Source organism: Hippocampus bargibanti, linkage group LG11, assembly GCF_051943395.1.
Source record: "Hippocampus bargibanti isolate YZ-2025 linkage group LG11, ASM5194339v1, whole genome shotgun sequence".
NCBI classification, from domain to species: Eukaryota; Metazoa; Chordata; class Actinopteri; order Syngnathiformes; family Syngnathidae; genus Hippocampus; species Hippocampus bargibanti.
Window position 1 is genome coordinate 4953623 of NC_142744.1, and position 26604 is coordinate 4980226.

The 26604-nt window shown below is 40.6% G+C and overlaps 1 protein-coding gene across 3 annotated transcripts in view; it reads right to left on the reverse strand.

Annotated features, from left to right (window-relative positions):
- Positions 1-26604, reverse strand: part of LOC148891230 (glypican-5-like) — a 96872-nt gene that overhangs the window by 51346 nt on the left and 18922 nt on the right. For 2 of the 3 annotated variants that reach the window (XM_089008571.1, XM_089008572.1), the window contains 3 exons: positions 15609-16312; positions 2659-2822; positions 1254-1310 (listed from right to left, as the gene is read on the reverse strand). In XM_089008571.1, coding sequence (XP_088864697.1) covers positions 1254-1310; positions 2659-2822; positions 15609-16312 — 925 coding nt within the window. The remainder of the gene's footprint in view (positions 1-1253; positions 1311-2658; positions 2823-15608; positions 16313-26604) is intronic. The other variant, XM_089008573.1, reaches the window with a different exon arrangement.

The following is a 26604-nucleotide window of genomic DNA, read 5'->3' on the forward strand; positions in this document are numbered from 1 at the left end:
CCAATAAGCAGCTATAAAGATATATTTGACATAATACCATGACTGGACTTTGCGCTTGAAAACCCGGTAAAGTATTTTATTAAAAACTGTACAACAATTGAATGATAAAAAAAAGAAAATATTCAAATAAAGTGTTTCATATGAAATTTCAATATAACGACAAATATAGACGTTGCCTCTGTTCTTCAACATGTCCACTGAATGCGGTGGGGTGATGCCTATGCCCAAATACTTCTTACACAGCCTGAACAAAAAAGGTGACATTATCCACTGTAGTGTTTTATTCCTACAGATTATATGTCGGAGCTATGAAGATACAGTAAAGTCTCGTTATATCGATATTCAAGGGAGTCCGAAAAAATATCGATATAACCGGGACTATCGATATATCCGACCCTGTTTGCATGTAATTTTCTCTGTGCGTGCATAGAAATAGTGTTGATATAACCGGGACTATCGATATATCCGATATCGATATAACGAGACTTTACTGTATATGTTGCTCAAGTGGCTGGAATAATAACTATGACAGCTCGGGTGAATGACAACGAGGCACTCTAAAATGAACGCGCCATTATGAAGAAAACAAATTTGATTTATTTCCCCTTCTTCCGCTCTCTGTGACGTGTGCACACACAACTGACAACAAGGCAGTCTATAGTGACCACACCTGCCCATTGTGTCCATTAGGACGCTCCCCACGTTACGAACTACATACGTTCCGAGTGGTCGTTCGTAAGATGATTTTGGTCGTAAGTTGCTTCAGTGCTATATTTTGTATGGAATGTGTGTTGAAGTCAAACACTGAACGGGAAAGTATAAAACACAGACGCTCTAACAGTTGTAAAATAAATTCACACCTACTGTAGTACGACGATATACATCCTTATGTCTTCAGTAAGCCATTACTGAAGCTGCCATTACATTTTGTTATGCATCGCGTCCTCCTGGAGCGTCAACTGGGATTTCCTCCCCGCCCACATACTCTACGCAGCCAACCGAGAGAGCTCAGCCGGAAAATACAAAATCTAACTTCTAGCATCTCTGTCCGAACATTTTACGACATACTGTACCGTTAGTTGTAACTTTAATGTTCGTAAGTTGGGGAGCGTCTGTATACACGCTAACGGTAGACAGAACTAGTAGACAATCTGCCAAAGTTTTGAAGACATTAAAAACCTTAAATGCAAATGTACCCCATCCCAAACCAAATATAAAAAGGTGTATGACAAATTTCCTGGGTGCATGCTTACCTAGAGAGTGTTCTCAGACTATGTTTATTGTTCTTGGAAGGTTTCAGTAGGGGCGAGCTGGGGATTGATGGGAGTTGAAGTCCGGGTGAAATTGATGCAAGCAAGTAGGATGCAAGGGGAAGTAAAAAAAAGGTTGGGTGAGAAACAGAAAACAGAAACAATCATGACACGACATGGTGAGGAGGAAAAAAAGACACCCATGCACATGCGCAAACACAATGACATCCGTTAACCATCCCTTTTGGTCATGTGACGACCTCCTTGAAGCGGATTCCGGGTTGTGACATCTGATTTTACTTAGGGCAAAATGTGCACTGTTCAATTGCGCGTTGGGAATTATTCCTATTTCATCCCAATGAAATGGAACACAAGCCTTGCTACCACACGCTCTGGTCAGGTTTGGAAGCCGACGGAGGAGCTCTGGATTGCGTTGCCGTGAATGATAGTGGCATTGCCAGGTTAAACCTGTCAGTTTGGCTGGCATCAGCGCAGTGATTCATGGTTTAGGACAAGGTCAGGCAGAATGTGTGTGTCTTACTATTTCAATTGAGGCCAGCTGGTGTTAAGATTCGGTGGTATGGCTGTCTGGGTAAACAGGAAATAGTTGGTTTGTTAACTTGGAGCTTACCCACACTGCCCATAGAACCGGCAGAGCGGTGCCAGCTGCTGCGGCCGTGGGAGGGCCGCCTCAAAGGCCAGGTGGAGGGCATGCAAGAGTTTAATGTCGTGGAGGATGAAAAAAGATGGCCGTGTGCTTTCAAACAGTTGTTTCTCGGGGAATGAGAAATGGCGTGTGACATTCCGGTAAAGACAAACAACGCTTCAACTTCTGTGGGGAATAAATCATTGAATGCTGGGACAAACGGTTCTCCATTTCAATGACGGATACACAACGCGTGCAACTTTTATAGGATATAGTACTTCATCCAACTACAAATGGCAGTGGTGGACTGTCAAGGCCTGCAAAGCCTTCTCTGCTGGCCTAAATCTATCTGAATCACGGACTGGTGTTAACTGTGAATTCTTATTAAATCATTCAAAATTGTCTTTCAATTTCTTTTCCTTGATCCACTGGTGAAAAGGACGCTATGATCCTCTCCTCTTTCATCTACAACTGCTTCATACAACAAAGATGGTGGAGAAAGTGCTTAGGACGAAAGGACTGTCTGTGTCTTTTGTGTTGTGTCATATTATTTATTATTGAGTTTTTTTGGGGTTCTTTTGACTTCAAGATGGCGCCGCGAGAATGGCTGCCTTTCCAACAGCTCCGGTATTTTGTTTTTGTACTTTTTCCTTTCCTCTGCCTTCCATAACTTTGCTGCTGTGAAATATCAATTTCTCCACTGTGAGACTAATAAATGCTCATCCAATCCAATCCAAAAATCGTGCTCATTTTTTGTGTTACCTTCTCAAATGGGCCAGCTGCCCCAGCCATTGCTCAGGCAGAGGTTTGAAAGGGGCAGCAGAAGGAAGCGGAGTTGTCGAACTCCCACTGGGGGTTGTGACCTCCGGTCCGTTAGGCTGCATGCCGGTCGGCGCTCGGGTCGTCAGGCCACACACCTTGTCTACCTGTGGGGAAAACAGAAAACACACAGACACACTTGTTAAGCTAAAAAAAACATAGCACGACAGGGGGGTTCGGTTCGAGCTGCTGTGGGTGACTTCCATAAACCAGCTGACACCTGCTCACTTGAGAGCAAGCAACTTGACGCTTAAGGTGAATTCTAGCACCGAGCGATCGTATTCAAAAGGAGTTCAAATGTTGCGCAACATCGGGTCTAAAAAGAGAAACGAAAAGCAGTCAAGAAAGGACTCCGCACGTGCTGACAGTAAAATGTTGAACATTCCACTACCTCAAGGGGATGAATGCGTGTGCAGTTGGCAATGGGGCAAGGATCTCAAGTGGCCTCTCAAAGCTAGGAGCGGGGGAAGGGGCATCAGGGTCAATGAGAATGGAGGGAACGTGTAGCTCCAAACCCAAATCAATGACATCTCATCGTCTTGAAAGCCCCCAATTAACATTATTTAAAGCTACTCGATAAGACAGGAAGAAAGCATCCTGATTCTAACAGTCGTGACGTGGGCGGATGCTGACAGAGAAGTGATCCATTTTAAAAAGTGAGGTAATGCTAAAAAGACTACAGACGCTCCTCAATTTACGAACGGTAGTTCATAAGGTGGATTCGTTCGGAAGTTGCTTCAGTGCTATATTTTGTATGGAATGTATGTTTAAGGCTTGTATAAGTAACCTGTATTGATATGTACTGAAAAATAAACATTTAATAAAATAGATGCTCTATAAAGATATGTACAACTGGAGAGAATACTACATATGTTACTACGAAAACGTTCCTATGTACCGTTGTTCATAACTCAAACGTTCGTAAGTAGGGGAATGTCTGTATTTCGAGAATTGGGGTCAAAACTGAGAAAGTGTACACTAATCAATTCATCTGGTAAGCTTTCAGTCGTACAGGAGTCATCAATCGATGAAAATGTTTCTTCAGCTGGCATCTGTACTTCTTTGAAGGTGTCGGATGTTTCGCTCCTCATCTAAAAAGCTTTGTCAGCTAACTAAAATTTTGCTGGTAGCTCTGACCGTATATGTATGTATATATTCCTAATGTCCAGAGGTCGTTAGGACATAAATATATGTATATATCCCTAATGTCCAGGGGTCATTAAGGTATTAGGGATATATGTAGGGCCAGAGCCACCAGCACATTTTTTGCTCGCTGACGAAACTTTTCGGATGAGAAGCGAAATGTCAGACACCTTCAAAGAAGTACAGATGAGTACTGAAGAAACCTTTTCATCACTAATCAATTCAATAACCACTATGAATTATATGTGGAAATTGCGTATCAGGTAATCTAAGATAGAATACTATGGGGTAATTTGTAAAATTCGATTGATCTTGATGAATTAAGCGTTCGGTTCAGAAACGGGTTCACTTCTTTTCTAAAACCGATGCCTCCTGTTTGCATTTTACTCTCACTTTTGCTTTCCTCATGTGGCTTTATATCGTTCCCTCTCTTTAGGTCGCAAATCCTCTCTCTCAGTAGACACAGGGCACGGGTAAGGTTGTTTTATTGCATTAACCTTAGCTCCCACCGGACTTATAAAACCCTCACATGTGCTGGAACGGCTCCCAGCCATACATGCAAGTGCCACACATGCGAGAGAAAACATTCCACAAATGTACATACGGACACAAAGCATTGTGGCCGCGAGAAAAGATAGAGCGTAGCAACTGTCAGTCAATGTAGCCGAGGGGATCTGCACGTTCACGCTCTTTGCGTGTGTCGCACTGCTTGAGTGCGTCCAAATAATCGGCACATGTAAGAAATATTTCTTTCACTGGAAGGTATATTACAATTTATGACGTGAGCCAAAATAGTTCATTTCAAAACATCAATCTTAGTGCAATAAAACCATAGGTGGGCTAGATCGCCTGAAGAAGTGTTGAAAACAATATTGTAAGAAGTAAGAAGAGACATATTTGGGGTTCCAATTCCGATGAGATATCTCTGCGATTACATTTTGGGTGTTTTGCAATTGTAGTTACAACAAGGGGTAAACAGGTTATCAAGAAGCTAATAATAGAAATACAGAAAAAAAGGCAAAGTTCAATTGTTCCTTCAAAGTTTCAGAATAATATTTCCACATAGACTCATGAGAGAGCCGAATCACACACCACTGGGTGTAAAAATAAGCTAGCACAATGGTAGTGTGTATCCGTAAAAGATAGAGAATATCCAAGCTTTGGCATTTTATACTTAAAGAACAGAATGAACAAACATGCCACAAGAAAATCTATACTATCATCAACACAAGTATAACCGTGATTAGCTAACTTAACGTAGCCAACAGTAGCACTGCTTTATCCCCACATGTAGCGAAAGGTAGAAACAGCCACTTGTGCACTTTCCGTTGCTTTATTGAATTAAATGTCACAAAATCACCACATCATAGACAATTTTACACAACAGACACCAACACGTCGCTGCAAATAAGCCAACGGTTAGCCGGCTAACAAGCTATTGGGTAACTTGTCAACTTCCCCTATGTTAAGAGTATGACCATTTGAGCATTATTTAGCAGTAATATTCAAGGCCCTTGATTTACGACTGAACCGACAAAGCAGGTTGAAATAAAACTGATGGGAGTGACAAAAGTCTGAGACAAACAAGATGAATAGGCAGTCGGGGATTTGTGTCCACTGACTCGGGGACACTGTTTACCTCTCAGAAGTGTTTGTGAGGTTTTGTCTACATTTCTGAGACAAAACGTGATATTTTATATCCTTCCTCTAATCCATATCATTTCTCACCTGTCATAGTGTGACACTTTGCTATTCTTAGAGACAAAAAAATGTAAACATCCTGAAAAAATGTGACTGTCAACAGGAGGTCATCCATGCATTATTTTTACAGCGAAGCGCAGAGAGGCTCTGCTTTTGATGAAGCAGCAGATCAGTCAAAGTCTGAGAAAGCAAAACAAAATACTAATTATTGACACGCCTATCTAAACACGTGACTATAAACAGAATGCACTGCTCTCGTAGGGAAAATAGACAAACTCCCTGTTCTGGGTAAACTTGAGGAACACTGATATGATCCCATAAGTTGTCTCTCATGACTCCATAATCCTAAAGACCAATCGAGCGACAGCTTGAATTACGACCAGGACAAGAACCAAACTATAAATCAATTATCTCTTGACCTGCCGATGGCGTGAGAAGGAAAATCCCATCTGGGTGGACCTTGAACAGGCGCACTGGTATTGGACCACCTGTTTGTCACTGTTATACCTTCACAATTTCAGCTGCTATTTTATGGAACATTCCCTGTCTGATTGCTTGAGGACAGTGACTGATGAAGGGGGAGACTGATGAAAGGCAGCTTGCCAGCGAGGGAGGCGAGTAAGGAAATGTGACGCTCATACTCAGATGCTCATCTCGAACAAGACTTTGCTAATCAACATAGTGTACGATAAATATAGTAGTTCTGATACTTTCATTTCTATCACTATGCCAATGTATCTGCATCTCTTAAGTGCATCATCTTGAGGCAAGTGTGTGTAAGAAGAGCTCAGTGTAAGATAGCTTAGCCCAAGGCCATTTCTCCTCTAGGGGAGTATTGGTTTACGGATAGGAATGGTGGTCTTGCCTTCCTAGTTTATTTATCAAGCGATTACCCAGTAAAGATGGGGGAATTTTGTCACCCCCTTCTCGCACTATGCATGATGACTGAGCTCTTGATTAGCAAGAAGCGATCGCTCACTCTTTTTCCGGTAATGGACATATTCTGGTTCATAGAAATTACCTATTACATGATAACGTCAAAAGTGACACACATCATATACAATAATTTCACAGAGCTGTGATTTATATTTCAAGGTCAAATCTGTTGGAATGGGAATAAACGCTGCCTTCTCTAATATTAGCAGCCCCTGACCTTTGTTAAAACAAACGATCGCTTCTTCACAGTGCTTCGGGAGTTGAATTTAGGCACTATGGAAGTCCATCACAAGATGTATTCCCTCAAGGAAACAAGAATCTTTCAGAGTACAAACCGCAGCTGGTGTTGCAGTTTGCAAGAAATATTTGTACCAAATGTTTTGGGTTTTTCCGACCTCACATTGCAGTTTCATCAACGTTGGATTGAAAGGGTAAAGGAAAATTAAAAATTCAAGTGTTTTTTTTTTTAATACAATTGACTTGTGTTGTACTTGGCTGTATGGAAACACAAAGTCAAAAGTTGAGTGGCGAAAGAAAAAAACGTTATAGACAGGTAACATCAGAGTTACGACCGGGTTCCGTTCCGACAAAAAGGTCATAAGTCAAACGGTCATAAATTGAAAAACATTCAAAATGGCCGACGCGAGGTTTATACGACAGAATAGCACACGATGTCAATCTGTTGTTTTTAAAGAACATCTTCTATTGAATATTATTATATACCAAACTGCTAACAGTTCAATTATAAATCTAATAACTTTTCATGTCTTACCATTTCATATTTCGTATGATCGATTTTTATTACTGTGTCGTTCTGCTGATCCAAATACGCACGGCTTCCCAAGCATATGTGCTGTTGAAAAATCACTCTCCCTGCTAACGGGGAAGCCAGAATAGGTCGCCCAACACACACGCTCGGACTTTGGTGGACGCAGAGGGAAAAAAGTTTCAAAGAGGCGGTGGCGGCATTGGCCGACGCAGCGTTCTCGTCGCGCCGACCCGGCGAGCCCGAGCGCCGACGGCCGACCCGCCTGGGCGGCGTTTGTCGTTTCGCTGATTCGCTGTGGCGGCCCCTGAAGGGAAAAGCCGAAAGGAGAAGAAGTAGAAGCTGACAGAAGCGGTTTCTCTCCGTGTTCCGGCAAATAAACATCCTACTTATTCAATCTAAAAAAGAAGGGCCATCTCAAGTCTTTATTCTACCAAATTCATCGCAAACATGCTGCAGATTTCAACAGCGTTGCTGGACTGCAACCGTAGAAGTTTTTTAAAAAAGGGTCTGGCGGTCGTGGTCGTAAGTACAGGTGGTCGTAACTCGCACAGGTCGTAAATCAGATGTTATCTGTATTTGGTGAACTGACTTGCTCAGAAACTACACTGTAAATATGTCTTCCACTGACAAGGGTACCTTTGATTAAGATAGTAGCAGTATATTATGGAAAGAACGTAACAATGATGGTGAGTTTCCTTCTCTTCCACTTGGCTGTGAAATTTCTTGTGAATTAAGTGGCTGTTAGATTTTAAACCACAAGCAACTTATGATGTTTTTAAAATCGGAGTTGACATTCACTTGAAAAATGATTCTGTTCATGAATTCCTTTGGACGCTGCACCATAGACATCGTCCCGAAAATGAACAAATGTCTTGCTAATTGTGACGGCTTTCCTCCTGGCCTCTCCCAAAAAGCCTTGGACCTGTTTGTATGATTAATGTTCATGACGTCACCATCCATCATTTTCCATTTTCCCTCAAGAGTTTCATGCCATTATATTCCCATTTCTTGTCCAACTCATGCCTTTACTTTTCTCTTTAGTGCGTACTTTGTGATCCATTTCAATCGGGCCGTCGGTCTCCACTCCCAGCCTCTGTTTTTTTTATTTTTCCTTGCATTCAGATGAAGTCATTGCTAATTAAAATGAGACTTCGTCCCTAATATATCACAGGGACAAGTCCTTGAAATCAAAATCACTAAGAGAAACACTTTTCGAACTCCCTCCACTTTGAGGGTTTGTGGCACAGCAAAGAGACTGACCCCACCCAACCTCAAACCAGGGTCGTAAGCGGGGTACAAAACCTACCAAACTTAAACCAGGCTAGCTGAAACCAGCACAACTATGGGCGTTCCTTTGAATAGAGCCAGTCACATTTTCCCCATCTTTAAAGTGCATAATTACGAGAATTGCAAGCACAATATGTGGAATAATATCTCTGTTCCAGCGCAGTTATTCTACACAAGGTGGCCAATAGACAGTGTCGGTAAAATGAGTTCCTTGTGTCTGTGTCTGGGATACGGTGCAGGCGAGGTGGATTGAGGAATGTCTGCGTCCATTTGAAGCTGCCCAGTGAACCAGCAATTACCATTAAAATGCTAACACAGATGAGGTTGGCATCCGTGAAAGTGTCGCAGCTGTAGCCACAGCTGTGCGGCATTACAAGGATTGAAGTAAGTTTAGCAACTGTAGATTTTAAAGGCCTTCCCCAACATCTGGCTTATGGTCACCCAGGTATTCAGTGCCGTTGCTGCTGTTGTGGTCTCTGGAGACACAGGCATGGATTGGCATGGGCTACACAGGCTGGCAAAGCGGGAAAAACCATGATGGTGGTTGGAAAGAGACTGGTTGAAAAAAATCCTTGTGAGAAGGAAAGACTTTATAGGGACAATAAACAGAACAAATATTGCATCATCTCACTGGCATCAGAATGATACACCTGAAACGTTTAGGGCAGTGGTTCCCAACCGTTTTTTTGCCCCATGGACCCGTTTATTCTACGACAATATTTTCAGGGACAGGCCTCTAAGGCCAGATAAATATGATATGACCTGTCTAAAAAGTGTGCGTCTTGTCAAACCATAATAATAAGCATAAATCATGACACAAGGAACGTCCTATTTGGCTAGTAGACTGTCAACACAATGGTAATGTTTCAATTCGCCAGTAACTATCACTGCCAGATGATGTGCCAAATTGTGTCCACTCCAGTGCCAGGGTTTTTGTCATTTCCACTCAAATCGTAGGACTCACAGAATATTGAGTTTTAGGACCACCTAAACATTCAATACAGCGTAAGAAACCTTTGATTTTCTTCTTTCATCAGAAAAAAATAGTTAATTCCTAAGTTATCGGTCTGGAGTTAACGGAGCTTGAAATGGGGGTGGCTGTACAAAATACAAAACACATTGATTCATATAGCGCTTCAACAACAGCTGAAGCTGTAACAAAGCGCTAAAATGGCCAAAATGCAAATGCTGCCCCCTCGTGGAAGGGAAAAAACATTCCCAGAGGTCTGACCAGCGCTAAATCAGCACCCTCCCGCAAGAAAAAACAAAACCCGAACAAAATTCGGGAATGCCAATCCACATCACAGTTTTCAATACCCGAATAAATTTGGGAATGGCAGCAAATGAGTTAAATTAAGATAAACGGCACATACAAAGTGCAGGAAATTGCGGCTCACCATTGAGGCATATAATGCAGAATTCCCAAAGATGGTTATTATTTTTTAATTTATTTTCTGGCTAGTACATAAAGAAGTACTCAGTATTTGCGCTTTTTTTCCGAATGTTTTCATGAAACATAGCTAATATATTCAAACACAATATTTTTGAATTTACGATGAAATACATACCTGCCAAAAAATGTGTATGATTTCTAGCATGAAATGATTACAGCATTTTTGATTGATGGTTCGCAAAGAGAAACAACGTCCTCTGGACCGCCGCCTTATGTTCCGCTCCAAATGTAATGACTCGGCATTAAATCATGCAGGGGATTGCCTGGTTAGGAACCATAAAAAAGACATGAGGGGGTTTCTTTTTTTGTGGGTGCTGGCGGCTACTTTATATTGTCAGCATATTACACTCACCAAGCGTGAAAAGGAAGAGTGGCGTAAAAAAGACGCGCGAAGCTGCCTGAGTGGAGACTGCACCCACTGTCATTAGCTAATGGAGTGCTGAGTAAGTAAGTGAGTCAGTCAGTCAGTCGGCTTGAGGGTTAGACAGAATGCCAATGGCGCATACAACTTATAAAGATGAGTATGGATTGGCCGGGGAGGGAATATTTGGTGTCGGCTACCGCTGCGGTAACTCAAATATCACGTCCGCGGGGATCCAACAGCCATTCAGTGATGTTTGCCCAAAGCAAATAAACACCACGACAGTGTACATTAAATACTGCCAGTTAAGTGAAAGCAAACCAAAGTCAATACATTTTATATGAAGCAGAGGGTTCGGAGTTTCTTCAGGTCAAACCGTGGGGATCCGTAACATTGCAGGCAACTTCTACTTTGCCATTCGTTCCATTACAGACCGCTCCCCAACTTACGAATACGTTTCGAGCGTTCGTTCGCAAGTTGAATTTGGTCGTAAGTTGCTTCAGTGCTATATTTTGTATGGAATGTATGTTGAAGTCAAACACTGAACGGGGAAGTATAAAACAGAGACGCGCTAACAGTCGTAGAATAAATTCACACCTACTGTAGTAGGACATATATCCATGGGTCTTTAGTAATGGCAGGCCAGATTTGGACAATGGGCCTTGACTTTGACACATGTGGTTCACAGCTTCTCGTGACATCAGGTGCATGAAAGGGTTCAAATCAAAGACACTACAAGGTGCTACAGTCAAACTCTAGTCTAGTCCGGCTCCAGACGGGCTTTTATGAACCTCCACTTTGCACGGCAGTTTATTTTCTTGCTGCCATCAGTCTTTGGCTAAATGAAAGCGATCTCATTACAATAGCCAACAGACCAAGGGCAAAATCTAAGAGGTCCAAACAAATGAAGTACAAGAACGTCGCTGTGCTTGACTGGCCAGTTACAAGGAACCAGATCCAGCTGGTGATCATTCATTTTTATGAGAACAATCACACTGTTTTCTTACAACACAGCAGACTTAAAGTCATTCCACGAGTTGTCCGTTAATGATATTCAAGGTTAATTAAAAGTGCGCTGTTTGCCGTCTCCGACAATGACTAACGTCTTTCGATTTCAAACTTCAGGCTCATGTTTTGATCAGAACGGACTATTGAATCATGGGGAAATCCCTCGTTAGCCTGCACTGCTACTGAAACCTATTTGCCTTTTCTCATTCCGACCTATCCATTTAACGCTGCTTCACAGGAGCGACTCCTGAACAGTTTCCCGCAACTACTAATTTCGTTGTGGAAAACCGACCACCCCCATTTGACTCAAATAAAGCCAAGTCCAGTTGGGCCAGGTAGAGTATGTACTATGCATTGGAAAAAGAGGATCTTATGTATATATATTTTTAAACAAGCACAGTTTGACGGCCAGATTAGCAGAGAGGACCACCGAGTACAGGAGCCACAATTTTCGGAAAGTCGCGACGTCTCCACGAGGTTCTCTCAGCGTCTCCTACTAGGGTGAACTCCATCCAACCACAGTCTCCCCTAATATCCATAACCGCTTCCCAAGACAGACATGCTTCATCTCAAAATAAGCATGAATGTGTTATTAACCATTTCACGGTTCTGTTACTCTGCGTAGCTATCAATAACTGTCTTTCAGTCTTTTTCAAGTAGTGTCAAAGTGTGGGGGCGCTTTTGCACGCCTCGAACAAGATTTCTGCAAACCTAAAACCTGGATTTGGGTGCGTGTACAATATTAGTGGTGGTCCGTGTTTTGGGTAACGTATAGTATAGTACAGAGTCTGTGTCTGTGTGTCTGTGCATAGTACAGAGTCCGACTGCAAAAGGTGTTGAGGGATAACATCCCAATCGAAAACCACACAATAATTCATTTAACTTGGTGGCATATTCCGATGCTGCAAAAAAAAAAAAAGTAAATACATGTATTCTACATGCTTAACTTTGCGTGAAAAACGTATACATTACCTAAGTAAACAGTCGGTCAAATTTGGTATTTGCACTTTATTTACTTTGCGTTCAGATGGTCGTGATAATGTGCGTAGTATAATCCGAAATTGGCCGTTAAGTGTGTTTGCCTGGGAGGGAAGTGCACCGAGGTGTAGAGGTGAAGGTGGATAAGTTGACACAGTAGTCGGGCATTGGAGACTTAACAGTTTTCCTTGAAAGGTCCCAGAGGTTTTATTAAAAAAAAAAAAAAAAAAAAAAAAAATCGGAGAAAAAAAGGCCACTGGTTACCGACAACACATGGCAATCGAGCTTCGACAGCAATGTGCGCACATTCAGTCATATTTTTTTAGGCTGCATTAACAACAGATGCTCCCTTGATTTTTTTTTCATTTTAATGAAACGCCACTTTATTTCCCCTCCTCGAGGTCGGCGTCGACCGGAAGTGTTGTGAACACAACAAACAAGTTCAGAAATAAATAGCGTTGACAGTCAAAACATATATTGAGTGTAAATTTGCTAATGACGAAAGACATAAATGGCTTATTCCAAAAAGTGCTCTGTTGTGATTTGTGATGCGAGGATGTGTTTACTTTGCAGATCTGGTTCCTCTAGCCAAGATGTAAAATATATTACTGGAGAGTCCGTGTCGTTTTAGGGAAGAACTGGCAATGTAAATACTACAATTTCAGAGGGACGAGGTGTTAATTATGAGAGCGGAGAAAATGGAAGCCATCGGTGTCCGATTGAGAACACATTCTTTTCTGGCATCAAATCTCAAGGCCGTTTTTCTCTAGATGATTGGGTCTAATTTACACAAACCCTAATTCACGTGAGCAACAAGACAAACAAAACAAATCTTGATTCTCTTTCGATCGTCACTTTATGGTGCAGGTGTCAAAGTCAAGGCCCGGGGGCCAAATCTGGCCAGCCACATCATTATATTCGGACAATGAAAGGAAATCAAATGTGAAATTCCATGATGCTTGCTCATGTCTCAACCGAAATTTGAAATTTTCCTGTACAAACCACAATAACAGTCATTATTCTTCAGATTTGAAAACTAGTTATTAATTTGCTGTGTGCTCTATATGTAATATGTGAAGGGGATTAAACATCCGTAACTACAATGTAGCCCGTGGTAAAAAAATTAGTTTGCCATCCCGAACCACTAGAGGGTGCCTTGAAATAAGGCCTGCGAGAAGGCCTTGGTGTCGCCAACTGGAAATCTGATTGGTAAAAGCAACAGTTGATCAACACGTATTTGATGCTACAAGATCTGCATAGATTCTATGGTAATAATTATTTGTCCGAATAGCCAAGAAATATAATATTGCATTGTTTTGTCTTTTCTTTTAAATGATTCGAACTTATGATGACCTATTATGTTCATGCGTGACTTCAGGAAGATTCAGGTGGTTATACACAACGGATTTGTGCCACACTATGTCTCAGTGTGGACATATCTGTGAAAGATAATACATCTTTCATCAGTCAATGCAATCATGTTGAACTGCAAAACTGTCTTGAACAAGTCAAATGAGACTTGGTGTTAAATCAATGCTCAGTAATACTTGCCAGGGTGTGAGAATCCAAGGAAAATTCTTGAGCAATAACACAATTTTGTCTCCAGAAGAACAGTCTGGCAGTCACTCCCATTGATCTTTTTCGACTTGGAAGAAGTTACAATCCAAGTATGACTGCGATTAATGAACGACATGCATCAGCCCAACAAAGTTCAACACTCCTTTCTATTCCATTAATAGTCATTTTATCAGTCCACAAGCGGACATCTACGAGTTTAGTCTTTTCACCACCTTACTCGTTTGGAAAATCTCCCCACTCGACAACTCCCTTAACCTCAACTCTGTCAGCCGTTCTTTGGAGCTGTCTTTGCGTTTTCTTTTCAGTATAAACAATATTTTTCTGTGAATAATTTCAACACTGTGCAAGCATTAATAGAGCTTGCGGTCCTTTTTGTTGCGTCGGTGGAAATAAAAAAAAAGCCACAAGTAGCCTTCAATCCGCTTCCAATCAATACATGATCCATTGCCAAAGTATAGAAGTCAAACCGAGAGGTTGTCGATCAGTGCGTCTGTAGCGCATATAGCAGTGGTGGGCCGCCATGGCCTGCAAACCTTCTCTGCTGGCCTAAAAATACCTAAATCACAGACTGATGTTCATTCTATTTTATCCATGAATTCTTATTAAATACAGTAAAGTCTCGTTATATCGATATTCAAGGGAGTCCGAAAAAATATCGATATAACCGGGACTATCGATATATCCGACCCTGTTTGCATGTAATTTTCTCCGTGCGTGCATAGAAATAGTATCGATATAACCGGGACTATCGATATATCCGATATCGATATAACGAGACTTTACTGTAATTGCAATTTGTCTTTCAACTTCCTGCCATTGGTTTTTCTGTCTTGTGCTGCTTCCAGATGTGTTTTTTCGTATGTAAGAATTAACCAATCCCATTCCGGCTATTTGTTACCAGGGTCAGAAATCGACCGGGACACTTTCATAATCAGTTCAGCGGATCCTGTCGCCTCAAATTAGCGTCGATTGAACTGTTGCTTTGACCAATCAAATTTCCAGTTGGCGACACCAAAGCCTTCTCGCAGGTGTTATTTCAAGGCTAACAGCGCCCTGTAATGGTTCGGGATGTCAAACTCATTTTTTTTGCCGCGGGCTACATTGTAGTTACAATTTCCCCTCGAAGGCTGTTGTGAATTTGGGGAAACCATTAGAATGCTTAATCCCCTCCACATTTTACATATAGAGCGCACAGCAGATTAATAACTAGTTTTCAAATCTGAAGAATAATGACTGTTATTGTGGTTTGTATGGGAAAATTTCGAATTTTGGTTTAGACATGAGCAAGCATCATGGAATTTCACATACAGTAAAGTCTCGTTATATCGATATCCAAGGGAGTCCGAAAAAATATCGATATAACCGGGACTATCGATATATCCGACCCTGTCTGCATGTAATTTTCTCCGTGCGTGCATAGAAATAGTATCGATATAACCGGGACTATCGATATATCCAATATCGATATAACGAGACTTTACTGTATTTTATTTTCTTTCGCGGACGACACAGAGGACTTCTCGCAGGCCTTATTTCAAGGCTAACAGCATCCTCGAGTGGACTTGGTAGTTGCTGCAGTAAAGGTTGTCTAGTCATAAAATTATTAAGGGTTGGATAGATTCAGACATAGCACTACTGAAGGGCTAGGTGTGAAATGTTTGCCACTGGCGTGTACTCACCGTGGCTGTAATGAGCGGACCGTGAAGCTGTGCGTGGAGCAAGGCCTCGTTCACGTGGCCCCGTACTCCGAGCAATGCGAGTTCCAGGCTATGGTGGCCCACCATGGCGTGGGTTAGCTGTTCCAACAAGTTAGTATACCTCCTCCAAGGCTGATCCAGTTCCGATATACTGGCCAAGCAGCCGCGCATGACATTGAGACAATAACCCACGCAGGGCTTGATGAGTGTTAGTCCTCTGCAATGGGAGCAGTACACCATCTTCACTAGACCCTTAAGACAGTCTTTCGTCAAGCTCACATGTTCGGTGGCATTCAGAACCTCCAGACCTTCCTCGAGGAAAAGGCCCAATTGACGGCCCACGCTCAACGCCTCCGATAGCTCCTTGGCCATGACGGCTGGATGCGGCCCGAAAGGGTTGACGTCCTGCCTAATCATACGTAGGCAATCCGTCATTTCCGTGTCCGCCGCCATGTTGTTCACAACGCCCGGATTGATCAGATGTGTGTAGACGAGGGGGAAGAGGTGATTATAAAAATGGTGGACCGTCATTTCCACGGAGACGTTGACCCCACGGAGATACAGGGAGAGTGAGGAGAAGAGTTTGTTGACGTGGGGCAAAGCTTGACGAGAAAGTGGGGTGTAGGTTCCTTCCAGTAGAGAACTCAGGTGTCCTTGTGAGAAGGAGAGAAGGTACTGGAACATGTCTAGAAAAGAAAGCAAAAAAGAAATAAATACTTGGCCTTTAGAAAGACCATCTTCATACTCTCTCTTGATTATGTCCAAGTGTAAACTGAAATCCAAAACCTCAGCCCCTAAAGACCGAAGCGTGACTTAGATGTAGCGGTTGCAAAATCAGCGCCAACTTTCCTTTTAATATGGTGGGGAGATCATTTTTGTCATTCTGTCAACACCCCAATATGTAAGGAACTTTAAAGACGGTCGGCCACTCCACGGAGGGAGACCAACGTGAGACAGCAATACAGACTAAAAAAGCAGAGTCTTGTCATTTCATTTCAAAGTTGGACACCAGCACTAATAGTCTGAACCTAACAATGACCCTTTGACCCAGAGTATTGTCATTTTCCGGAAAGAGGGCACATTGTTTGTTCAACCGTGAACAAGTTGTCACCAATTAACTTCTTTTCATTCTGAAATGACTACAACCTTAGACACAGTTGAACATTCAGTTTGTTCTCTACTTCTTAATGGGCAGGAATAAAAAAAGGGGGGGGGGTGTATTTAAAAGTCTCAGTATAAAGTCCAATTAAACATCCCTTTGAAGGCCCAATTCATCAAACACGTTCGTCTGTGAAAAAAGGCAAATAAATCTCTTGCCCGTTTAAACGTTTTTGGTGAGAATAGGGTGTCAGTTGGCCCAATTAATCTTTCTTCTCTTGAATCTATTGAAGCGCGTCTTCTTTTAACTTATTCGCTGCCATTCCCGAATTTATTCGGGAATTAAAATATGACGTAAAGCGCCATCCTCGAATTTGTTCAGGTTTTCTTGCAGGGGGGTGCAGATAAAGCACTGTTCAGACCTCTGGCAATGTTTTTTTCCCTGTACGAGGGGGCAGCATTTGCCTTTTGCCCATTTTAGTGCTTTGTTACAGCTTCTGCTGTTGTTAAAGCGCTACAGAAATCAATATGTATGTATTGTATTTTGTACAGCTGCCCCCATTTATTAGCTCAGATAACTCCAGACACATAATATTTAAGAATTACATTTTTTTCTGAAGAAAGAAGAGAGTCTAAGGTTTCTTATGCTGCATTGAAATCTTTATGTCGTCCGAAAACTCTATATTCTGTGGGTCCTGCATTTTGAGTGAGCTTTGAAAGGCGCTTAAAATGAAATGCAGTATTATTATTATAAAAACCCTGGAACTGGAGTGGACACATTTTACCACATCATCTGGCAGTGAATGAGTTAAACATGCTCATGTATACGAACTGTATGTCCAAAAGTGTTTCTCTGTGGAAGCTGTGGATGCTGCAAGCTACACATTCTGGGATGTGATCTCAACTTAAAAGCATGCTTGGACATGAATGAAGAGTAGCAACTGTGTGTGTCAACTGTTATTTCTTCTCAAAGCTTTGCGTAACTTCTTCAGCAAAATATTCAATTGTGATAATTGTATACTACAGATAATAATAATAATAATAATAATAGTAATAATAATAATAATAATAATAATAATAATAACCATAATAAGAATAATAATAACAATAATAAGAATAACAATAATGATAATAACAATAATGACAATAATAATAATAATAATGACAATGACAATAATAATGATAACGACAATAATAATAATGATAACAACATTAATAATAAAAATAATAAAAATAATGATGATAATAATAATAATAATAATAATAATAATAATAATAATAATAATAATAACCATAATAAGAATAATAATAACAATAATAAGAATAACAATAATGATAATAACAATAATGACAATAATGACAATAATAATAATAATGACAATGACAATAATAATGATAACGACAATAATAATAATGATAACAACATTAATAATAAAAATAATAAAAATAATGATGATGATAATAATAATAATAATAATAATAATAATAAATAACACTAATAAATAATAATAATGACAACTATAATAATAAATAATAATTATAATAATTATAATTTCCCTGCTTTGTGAATCTGCATGTACAGCATATCTGTGCATGTTTGTGTGTGTATGTCGCACCGCGCAGACAGAAAGATAACAACGGTCAATCTCAACAGCTGCACTAATATGTCTGACACGTAGGGACTCCCGGCTGGCCAGTAAAGGGCACGTGTAACTCTCCAAAATACAACCGACGTTTATATACGGCTACCACAAAAAAAAAAGATGAAGCGAAGTACTCCCACAATAAACACAGACTCTTGTGAATATCGTCGTGGAATTTGTCAAATCTTGACCAATTTAAGAGATGAAAATGTATTTTGTTTTGAGAAGACCATGTCGTTCAGGGTCATGGCACTTTCTCCAGTGATAGTTTTGGCATGCTGCCTCGTTGGACATTCTTCAACTCAAGCCGGTGTATAAATTACATTGTGGGAGGAGATCTTGCAGTATGATTTGACCTCTTTATGTTTCAGTAGATAGCAAACTCACGTGTCATTACAAAAAAGGGAACATTAGTGACAGCTGCATGGGAAGGAACCACTGCGGGGTAAAACGTACATCGGTTTGGATCCCATATGAAAGCAGTCGACGCTAAAGTTATGGGTCACATCTGTTGCCCGCACTACTCCTCTTCATGCATTTGTTAGGAAATACAAATGGCCTCAGGCTGTTTGATTAAAAAAACAATAAAAAAAACCATTGAAAACAATTTCATTTGACGTAATTCTTGTGCCCCCCCCCCCCCCCCCCCCCCCCCCCCCCCCTCCGCCTCCCCCTCTAAGCAATGCCAACTGCATCTCACTACCAACAGTCCCAATGAAATGAAACTATGAAACCCAACATGCAAGTGGAACAATGAAGGTCTATGTTTGGACTTTGTTAGTGGTGACTGTGCCTCCCCACCCTCTTTATTTGTCTACCATGCAGGACACATGGTAAAGACTTTCTATATGCACCATGGCGTTGCCTGATTTATTGTAAATAACATAAAAGTGTCAAATGCAAATACAGTACAGTGATACCTCAGCTTACAAACGCTTTAGCTCACCAATTTCTGGCCTCACGAACATTAAATATGCGAGCATATAATCTTGGCATACGAACTAGTTTTCGGCGGACAAACCAAACGACACAGTGCCACGGTGACTGGCGGACTAGTTTTCGGTGGATGGACACCAAACCATACGGTTGAACAGCGCCACGGTAGCTGGCGGACTAGCTTTCCACGCCCCCTTTAAGTGCAGACGTGGTTTGCTATTGAGTGGAGTACTTTTGCGATTATGTGACCGAAACAGACCCCACCACAGGCTAGTGTAAAGTCAAAGAGGACACAAAAGAAAATGACGGTCGAGTAGAAGAAGGAGATCATCGAATGAGGTGTGCGTCTATGCGACTTAGCGTCCTAGTACCAGGACGCTAAGTCGACCATTGTCATGTGTGGCTACGGGTGTTTCTGTCTTGTCTAAGCAATGATCTCAGGCAATAGAAGAGGTTGAAAAACATCTCTTGATTTGGATTAACACAAAGAAGCTTAAAAAAAAGCAGATCACCAGATCACTCAAGACAGTTCGGTTTCGGTTCATTTAGGGTCTTTCCGCTTGGAGGAGAGTGTGAGTTGTGTCTGCTTGCTGTCAACCCAGGCCACAAGGCTCCATTGCCACAAGATATCCATACCACAACATCTAGCCACATGCTAAATTTACACACATTGGCCCAAAGTTATCATGTTAGAAAATACAATGTTCTAATGTGACGCTGTCCAGAGTATGTTACACAAAATTGAATTTGATTGAATTTGATTTTATACTGGCGTAAACATATGGTAATTTGAAAGCAACCGCTCGCACCAGCAATCCTTTATTTTAGACAAATCAGAATCAGAAAACCTTTATTACCTTTATTATATTATTTCCCACAATGGGGTAATTTGCAGTCCACAGCAGCAATTTGAAAGGGGACGGTGGGGGGTGAAAGGATAGAAAAACAAGACATTCTAAGCATAGTAAAATAAAAATATCAACTGTCTACTGTAAATACGTCTGTGTAAGCTCTCGGTATACTGTAAATGTGCACAGATGTTTCATAAAAAATGTCCTTTTTTCACATGTGATTATTGAGAATTGCTAAGCTTGACAGGTGGAGTAAAAGAAGCTATTTTCATAAAACAGCAGAATCCTTCACTAAATCGCCATGGTGGGGTGAGGTTCAATTTGGATCGTTCGTACAACAGACTTCTTAGGTAACATGGGCTTAGTTATGCTGATGAGGTGATACTATAGCAAATGGGGCAATCAGGCCAGTCGAAGACCTCATACTCAGGCAGGACAATAGAAATAATCAGTCAGGACAATAGAAGTAATAAGTGTAGCTCCAGCTCACTCCTGAACGACTGAGCTGCAGGGAGTATTCCTCTGCTCCCTCCAACCTGAGAGCAGGAACCAATCATAGCAGAGTCTGGCACCGCCACGTCTGGAGAGTAGGGATATATATATATATATATATGGCCGAAACTACCAGCAAAAACACTTTAGTTCGCTGACGAAGCCTCTTGGATAAGAAGCGAAACGTCCGACACCTTCAAAGAAGTACAGATGACGGCTGAAGAAACCTTTTCATCGATGGACCACTCCTGAACGACTGAGAGCTTACACAGACCAGACGAAAATACCATAGCACATTTATTATACATAAAATAAGGTATATTTTGTGTAGTTTTGAGGCTTATTTAGTAGAAATGTACGTTTTATGGGGACCTGGGAACGGATTATTCTCATTTTAATGGTTTGCTATGGCAGATTAATGCTTGGGAGACACACTTTTCACCTTACACACACTTTCTGGGAACAAATTAAGTTTGTAAACCAAGGTATCACCTTATATCCAAATGACAATTTATGGCTTAGGAAAACTTTCACCAGGCAACTGGGTGACAATTCAAGAGTTTCAATCAAAAAAGGCTCCTTCCCCTTTGACATTCTGTATGGCACTGCTCAACTGTCATTACTGGGGGAGGCTGTCTCCATAATATCAAAGTAAAACATAAAAAAATAAAATGGCAGATGTCTGATTCAAGCCAGAAGTACGTATAGTGTTACCACGCTTTGCAACACAGTGGTCTCTAACTTCTGAGGCATTTCAGTATTGTGAAAGATGAGTGTAAGCATGTGTGAGTTGAACTGAGCAGTATTGTTAGAGCGTGAGGGAGCCACGGCTTCAGTGTGGTTGCCAAAACCCCAGTACAGACATGCGGCACCAGACAGGCCCGCACTGACACTGGGCTCGCACAGCCTGATTATACTGTGTAAAGAATAGCATTCCCTGAAGAGAATGGACTATTTCACCGTCTCCAGCATCTGAATTCATTTCACCAAAATGAATCCTGTCAGTCATCCACTATGCAAGTTTCCATATTGGCTTTCAGATAACGCGCCGGAAGATATAAAATATGTGCCGTGTGACAAAGAGTTAGGTGATAAACTATCTGACCTTCTTCAAATTTGTATTCCCTCTTGTTCCCTCAGATCCTCTTCCCAACATTCGTAACATCGATTCTCTTCCCACCTTCAAGTCCCATCTCAAAACCCACCTAATTAAAATTGCATTTTCTATGTAGCTCTCTCTCTCTCGTTTCTATTTATAATTGTATTTTATTTATTGCATTCTATTTCTGATTGTATTTTATTTATTATAGTACCTATGCTTGTCTGTGACTGTAAAGTGTCCTTGAGAGCTTTGAAAGGTGCTTAAAATGTAATGTATTATTATTATTATTATTATTATCACTGACCAGAGACGAAATTGTGCTTAATATGATTTGGTTTTAAATGTACTAACCATGGCGCAATTACCCATGTGTCCCTTTATTTTATTCCCTATTACTCATTTTTAGTCATTGGGCAAAAAGGAGCAGGCGAGGCTGCTCTTTATTTGAGTGTCTGTTTCAAATTTAAACGTTTCCATGATAGAACTATCATCATTAGTTAGGAAAGCTCTTATTCACAAACTTGGAACCTGAAAAGCAAACTTTCTGAGACGCCGCATTCTTCTGTTGGACTTTGCATGTTCTTTTCAATCTGAATCTTTTTAAAGGCCAAGCAAAACAAAAGTTACATTAAATGGATAAATACCGGTTATATTATTGTTTTTTTATTACATTTACCACAAATGTACATTTTCAAACATGAAACATTCCGCCTTCTGATCACAAGCGACAAGCGTATGGCAGCTAGCCACCTGGCAGCTAGCAGTTAACGGCTAGCTTATGAGTGGCTTACGTGAAGTGTTAACAGAGCAGTCTAAATCTTCAACTCGTATTTCTTCTTGTTAAAACATACAAAAAAAAACACAACAATACTCAGAATCAACAAATCTCCTGATTGAAAGCCCCATAAAGAAAACAAAAGCAGTACTAACAACCACAAAATTTGCTTGAGAGAAGCAACACAGAACAAAACAAGCAATTTATTCCTTGATGCTGGTTAAAAAATGTCTCGGAAAATGCAGCTCTCACTATATGCTGACTTTATGACAATTCAATATAAAATCATAATAGTACATTTTATTCATAAACGCCTTTCAAAGCTCTCAAAGTATGTTATGTATGCACATAACGATTTTACACATGCATGTGTAGTGTATTCCAAATGACCAACAAATAAACCAGACAGTTTAACAATGTGACATATTGCTTCATACGTTAATTATTACAAGTTATATTTATGAATTTAAAGTCAAAAGAAACAACAAATTACACATTTGGTGGCTACTTCATCAGTAATTTGGCGTTTGCAACACAAATAGCAGAAAACAGTGAGACTGGCTGTGAGGCTAACTGTGCACGATATGCTAGCTTGCAATGCATCAACATTGATTTTGACAAAAAAATTGCAATTTGGTGGCGACTTAAATCAGTAATTTGGCTCTTCCAATCCAAATAGCAGAAAAACAGAGAGACTGGCTGTGAAGCTAACTGTGCGTGAGATGCTAGCTTGCAATGCATTAACATTGACGTTGTCAAAATATTGCAATTTGGTGGCTACTTAATCAGTAATTTGCCTCTTCAATCACAAATGGCAGAAAACAGTGAGACTGGCTGTGAAGCTAACTGTGCGCGGGATGTTAGCTTACAAAGCATCAACATTGATTTTGACAAAAAAAATTACCATTTGGTGGCGACTTAATCAGTAATTTGGCTCTTCCGACACAAATAGCAGAAAACAGTGAGACTGGCTGTGAAGCTAACTGTGCGCGATATGATAGCTTGCAAAGCATTAACATTGATTTTGACAAAAAAAAGTACTTTTGGAGAACAAGTTGGATGATTAGTCTATTTCATGTTAAATTGCATTACATTACTATGCCATCTGTAGGCACTGCACAATGAGCAAATGTCAATCAAAGTACAGTGATACCTCGGCTTACGAACTTAATTGGTTCCCAGACAGAGTGTGTAAGGCGAAAAGTGTGTATCCCAAAAATTAATTTCCCATATGAAACCATTAAAATGAGAATAATGGGTTCCCAGGTCCCCATAAAACATAATTTTCTACTTTCTAATTTTCTAAGCCTTAAAACTACACAAAATATACCTTATTTTACATATAATAAATGTGCTATGGTATTATAATTAAAGAAATAAACTGTACTATAATAAAGTCATTTTATTTACCTTTGTGATGGTCGTTGATGGCTTGATGGAATGGAGTGGCCGGTTTCCTCAGCATTAAACACTTGATGAGGAACGTAACCTTCTTCTTTCACCATCTTGAAGAATGATCCCTTGTAGGTGCTTTATCTGTGATAATTTTATCTAGTTCCTCATCAATTGTGTTCTGGTTAGCTGGGTTGATAGCTTTTTGCATCAAGTGTACAGATGGCTTGTGCGGGTTGTTTGTGGAGTCTGATTGATGGGATATTTTAACCTTGCAGTCGACACGCTGCATTTGAACTATCAAAGTTGAAACTTTCTCAATGTTGTCTGCCCGTCCCTTTAATGTTTAAAACACCTCCCCTCACTGCTGCGTTCTTGACCAATCAAGTGGCTTTAACCAAAGACTAGGGGCGGGGAATAGAGGACAAAAACAGTCGGCGGCCATTTTGTTGTTTGAAGAACAGGCTCGTTCGCGAACGACACACCACTCATTGAGTCAGCTCCGTGTGTATCCCGAAAAAAGTTCGTATGCCAAGGTAAAACTTTCATAAATTTAACGTTCGTAAACCGAAAGGTTCGGAAGCCAAGGGGTTCGTAAACCGAGGTATCACTGTAGTCCGAAAATGCTAAATGATACCAAAATTGTGCATTTGTTAGTGTTTGTTCCTATCTGACAACCCTTGTCAATGTTAAATAAACATGTTCGCTGGTCTAGGCCACTTTTATAATGACAACACGTTTAAAATGGAAGGTTGAGTTCAAAGAGATGTTAGACTGTATATCATCGCAAAAGAAGAGCAGGTAGCAAGTGCGGTGTTTTGTTTTTTGTTTTTTTTCTCCGTGAGCTCTCAAACGATGATGTACTTCTAAACCGTCGCCACTCAGTGAGATACAGACATAAAGGAATGATTTGCTTGGTCAGAACGAACTGTTGTATAAATAACGATATCGCCACCGAAATGCTTTTTGCAAACCAGATGTCTGTCATAAAACTAAGACTGACCTGCGAGAGACAGCATGGTGCCACAAGGGAGCCAGACCACCAGAAAATACAAAGAAGAGGGAAAAAATATTAGTAGAAGAAGAAAAAGTACAAGTGAAAATACCGAACAACTTGATGATGGCAAGATTTTTGAACAATCTTTTCTTTTTTTTTTGTCCGACAAAAACGGTCGTAAGTCGAAATCCATTCGAAATGGCCGACGCGAGGTTTATACGACAGGATAGTCAATTATGTCAATCTGTTGTTTGTAAGCAACATTTTCTATTGAATACGATTATATGCCAAACTCTTTACTGTTCATTTATACATTTTATAAATTTAGTGTCGTTTTCATCATTTTATATTTCGAATTATCGATTTTTATTTCTGTATACCTGTACCTGTAATGTATACCAAACTGTTTACTGTACAGTTCATTTATAAATTTTATACTTAACTTTTAGTGTCGGTGCACACGCGTCCTGCTGACAGAAATAGGCAAGGCTTCTCACGCATGCGCGCTGTTGAAAAATCGCTCTCCCTGCTAACAGAGAAGCCAGAAGAGGTCGCCTGACACGCACGCTCGGACTCAGGCAGACGCCAAAGGAAAAAAAAGCAGTGTGTAGTAGTACAGGAGATGTTGCCGAGACGGTATCTGTACTGTATAACTACTGTACTGAGTGTAATCACGCAGTAGATTGCTGTGCGAGAGTGAGCTGCTGGCTGGCCATATTTGTAGTACTTGTTGCTGGATGCTTGCGTGTTGCGGTGCCAGCCGTAGAAAAAAAAAGTGGCAGTCGTGGTCGCAAGTAAGCGCGGTCGTAAGTCGCGTCAGTCGGAGCAAATGTTGTCATCACATGTTTCTTCCATTTTTAAATAAAATCAGTAATGTGCATTGGATAGCACGTGTGTGGCAATGTGGTAATGAATTAGGCGACACCGATCTCATGCCGTGGAGCTGTGCGTCATTCCTGACTTGGCAAACAGCCGCGATTGGTCATCGCTTCGCATCTTCTCAGGAAAAAGCATCTTAATCCTGTCGCCAGCTTTGGTTTCAGACAGGTCACCACACACATATGCAGCATAGTGACATGTGTGTGGATTACACGGCCCTGTTTTAATTAGTAAAGATACAGCACACGGTGAACAATGTCTCACCCAGCAAAAATGCTTCTTAGATTTCAACTGAAAGCTGCGATGTCATGCAATCTCGGTCAGCCGGCAACCTTACAAAAAACAGTTTTACGGTCAACTATTATTAAGACCAAGAATAAATCTGTTAAATCATCATGTTGCGGAGGACATGACGTACAGTCTAACGCAGGAGCATGACTCATGTCTCCTTTGAAAACGGACACATGCAATAAATAAATAAATAAATAAATAAATAAATAAATAAATACTGTATATAAATATATAAATATATAATAACTAAATATCTAAATATATAAATAGATAAATATATAAACATCTAAAAATGTAAACATATAATAATACAAATATACAAATATATAAATATATAAATAAATAATAATAATAATAATAATAATAGAAGCCAGTTCAAGAGGGTGACTTCAAGACCCGGTCCGGCCTCCTTGTCTGGAGTTTGCATGTTATCCCCAAGCCTGCGTGGGTTTTCTCCGGGTCCTCCGGTTTCCTCCCACATTCAAAAAACATGCATGGCAGGCTGATTGAACACTCTAAAAT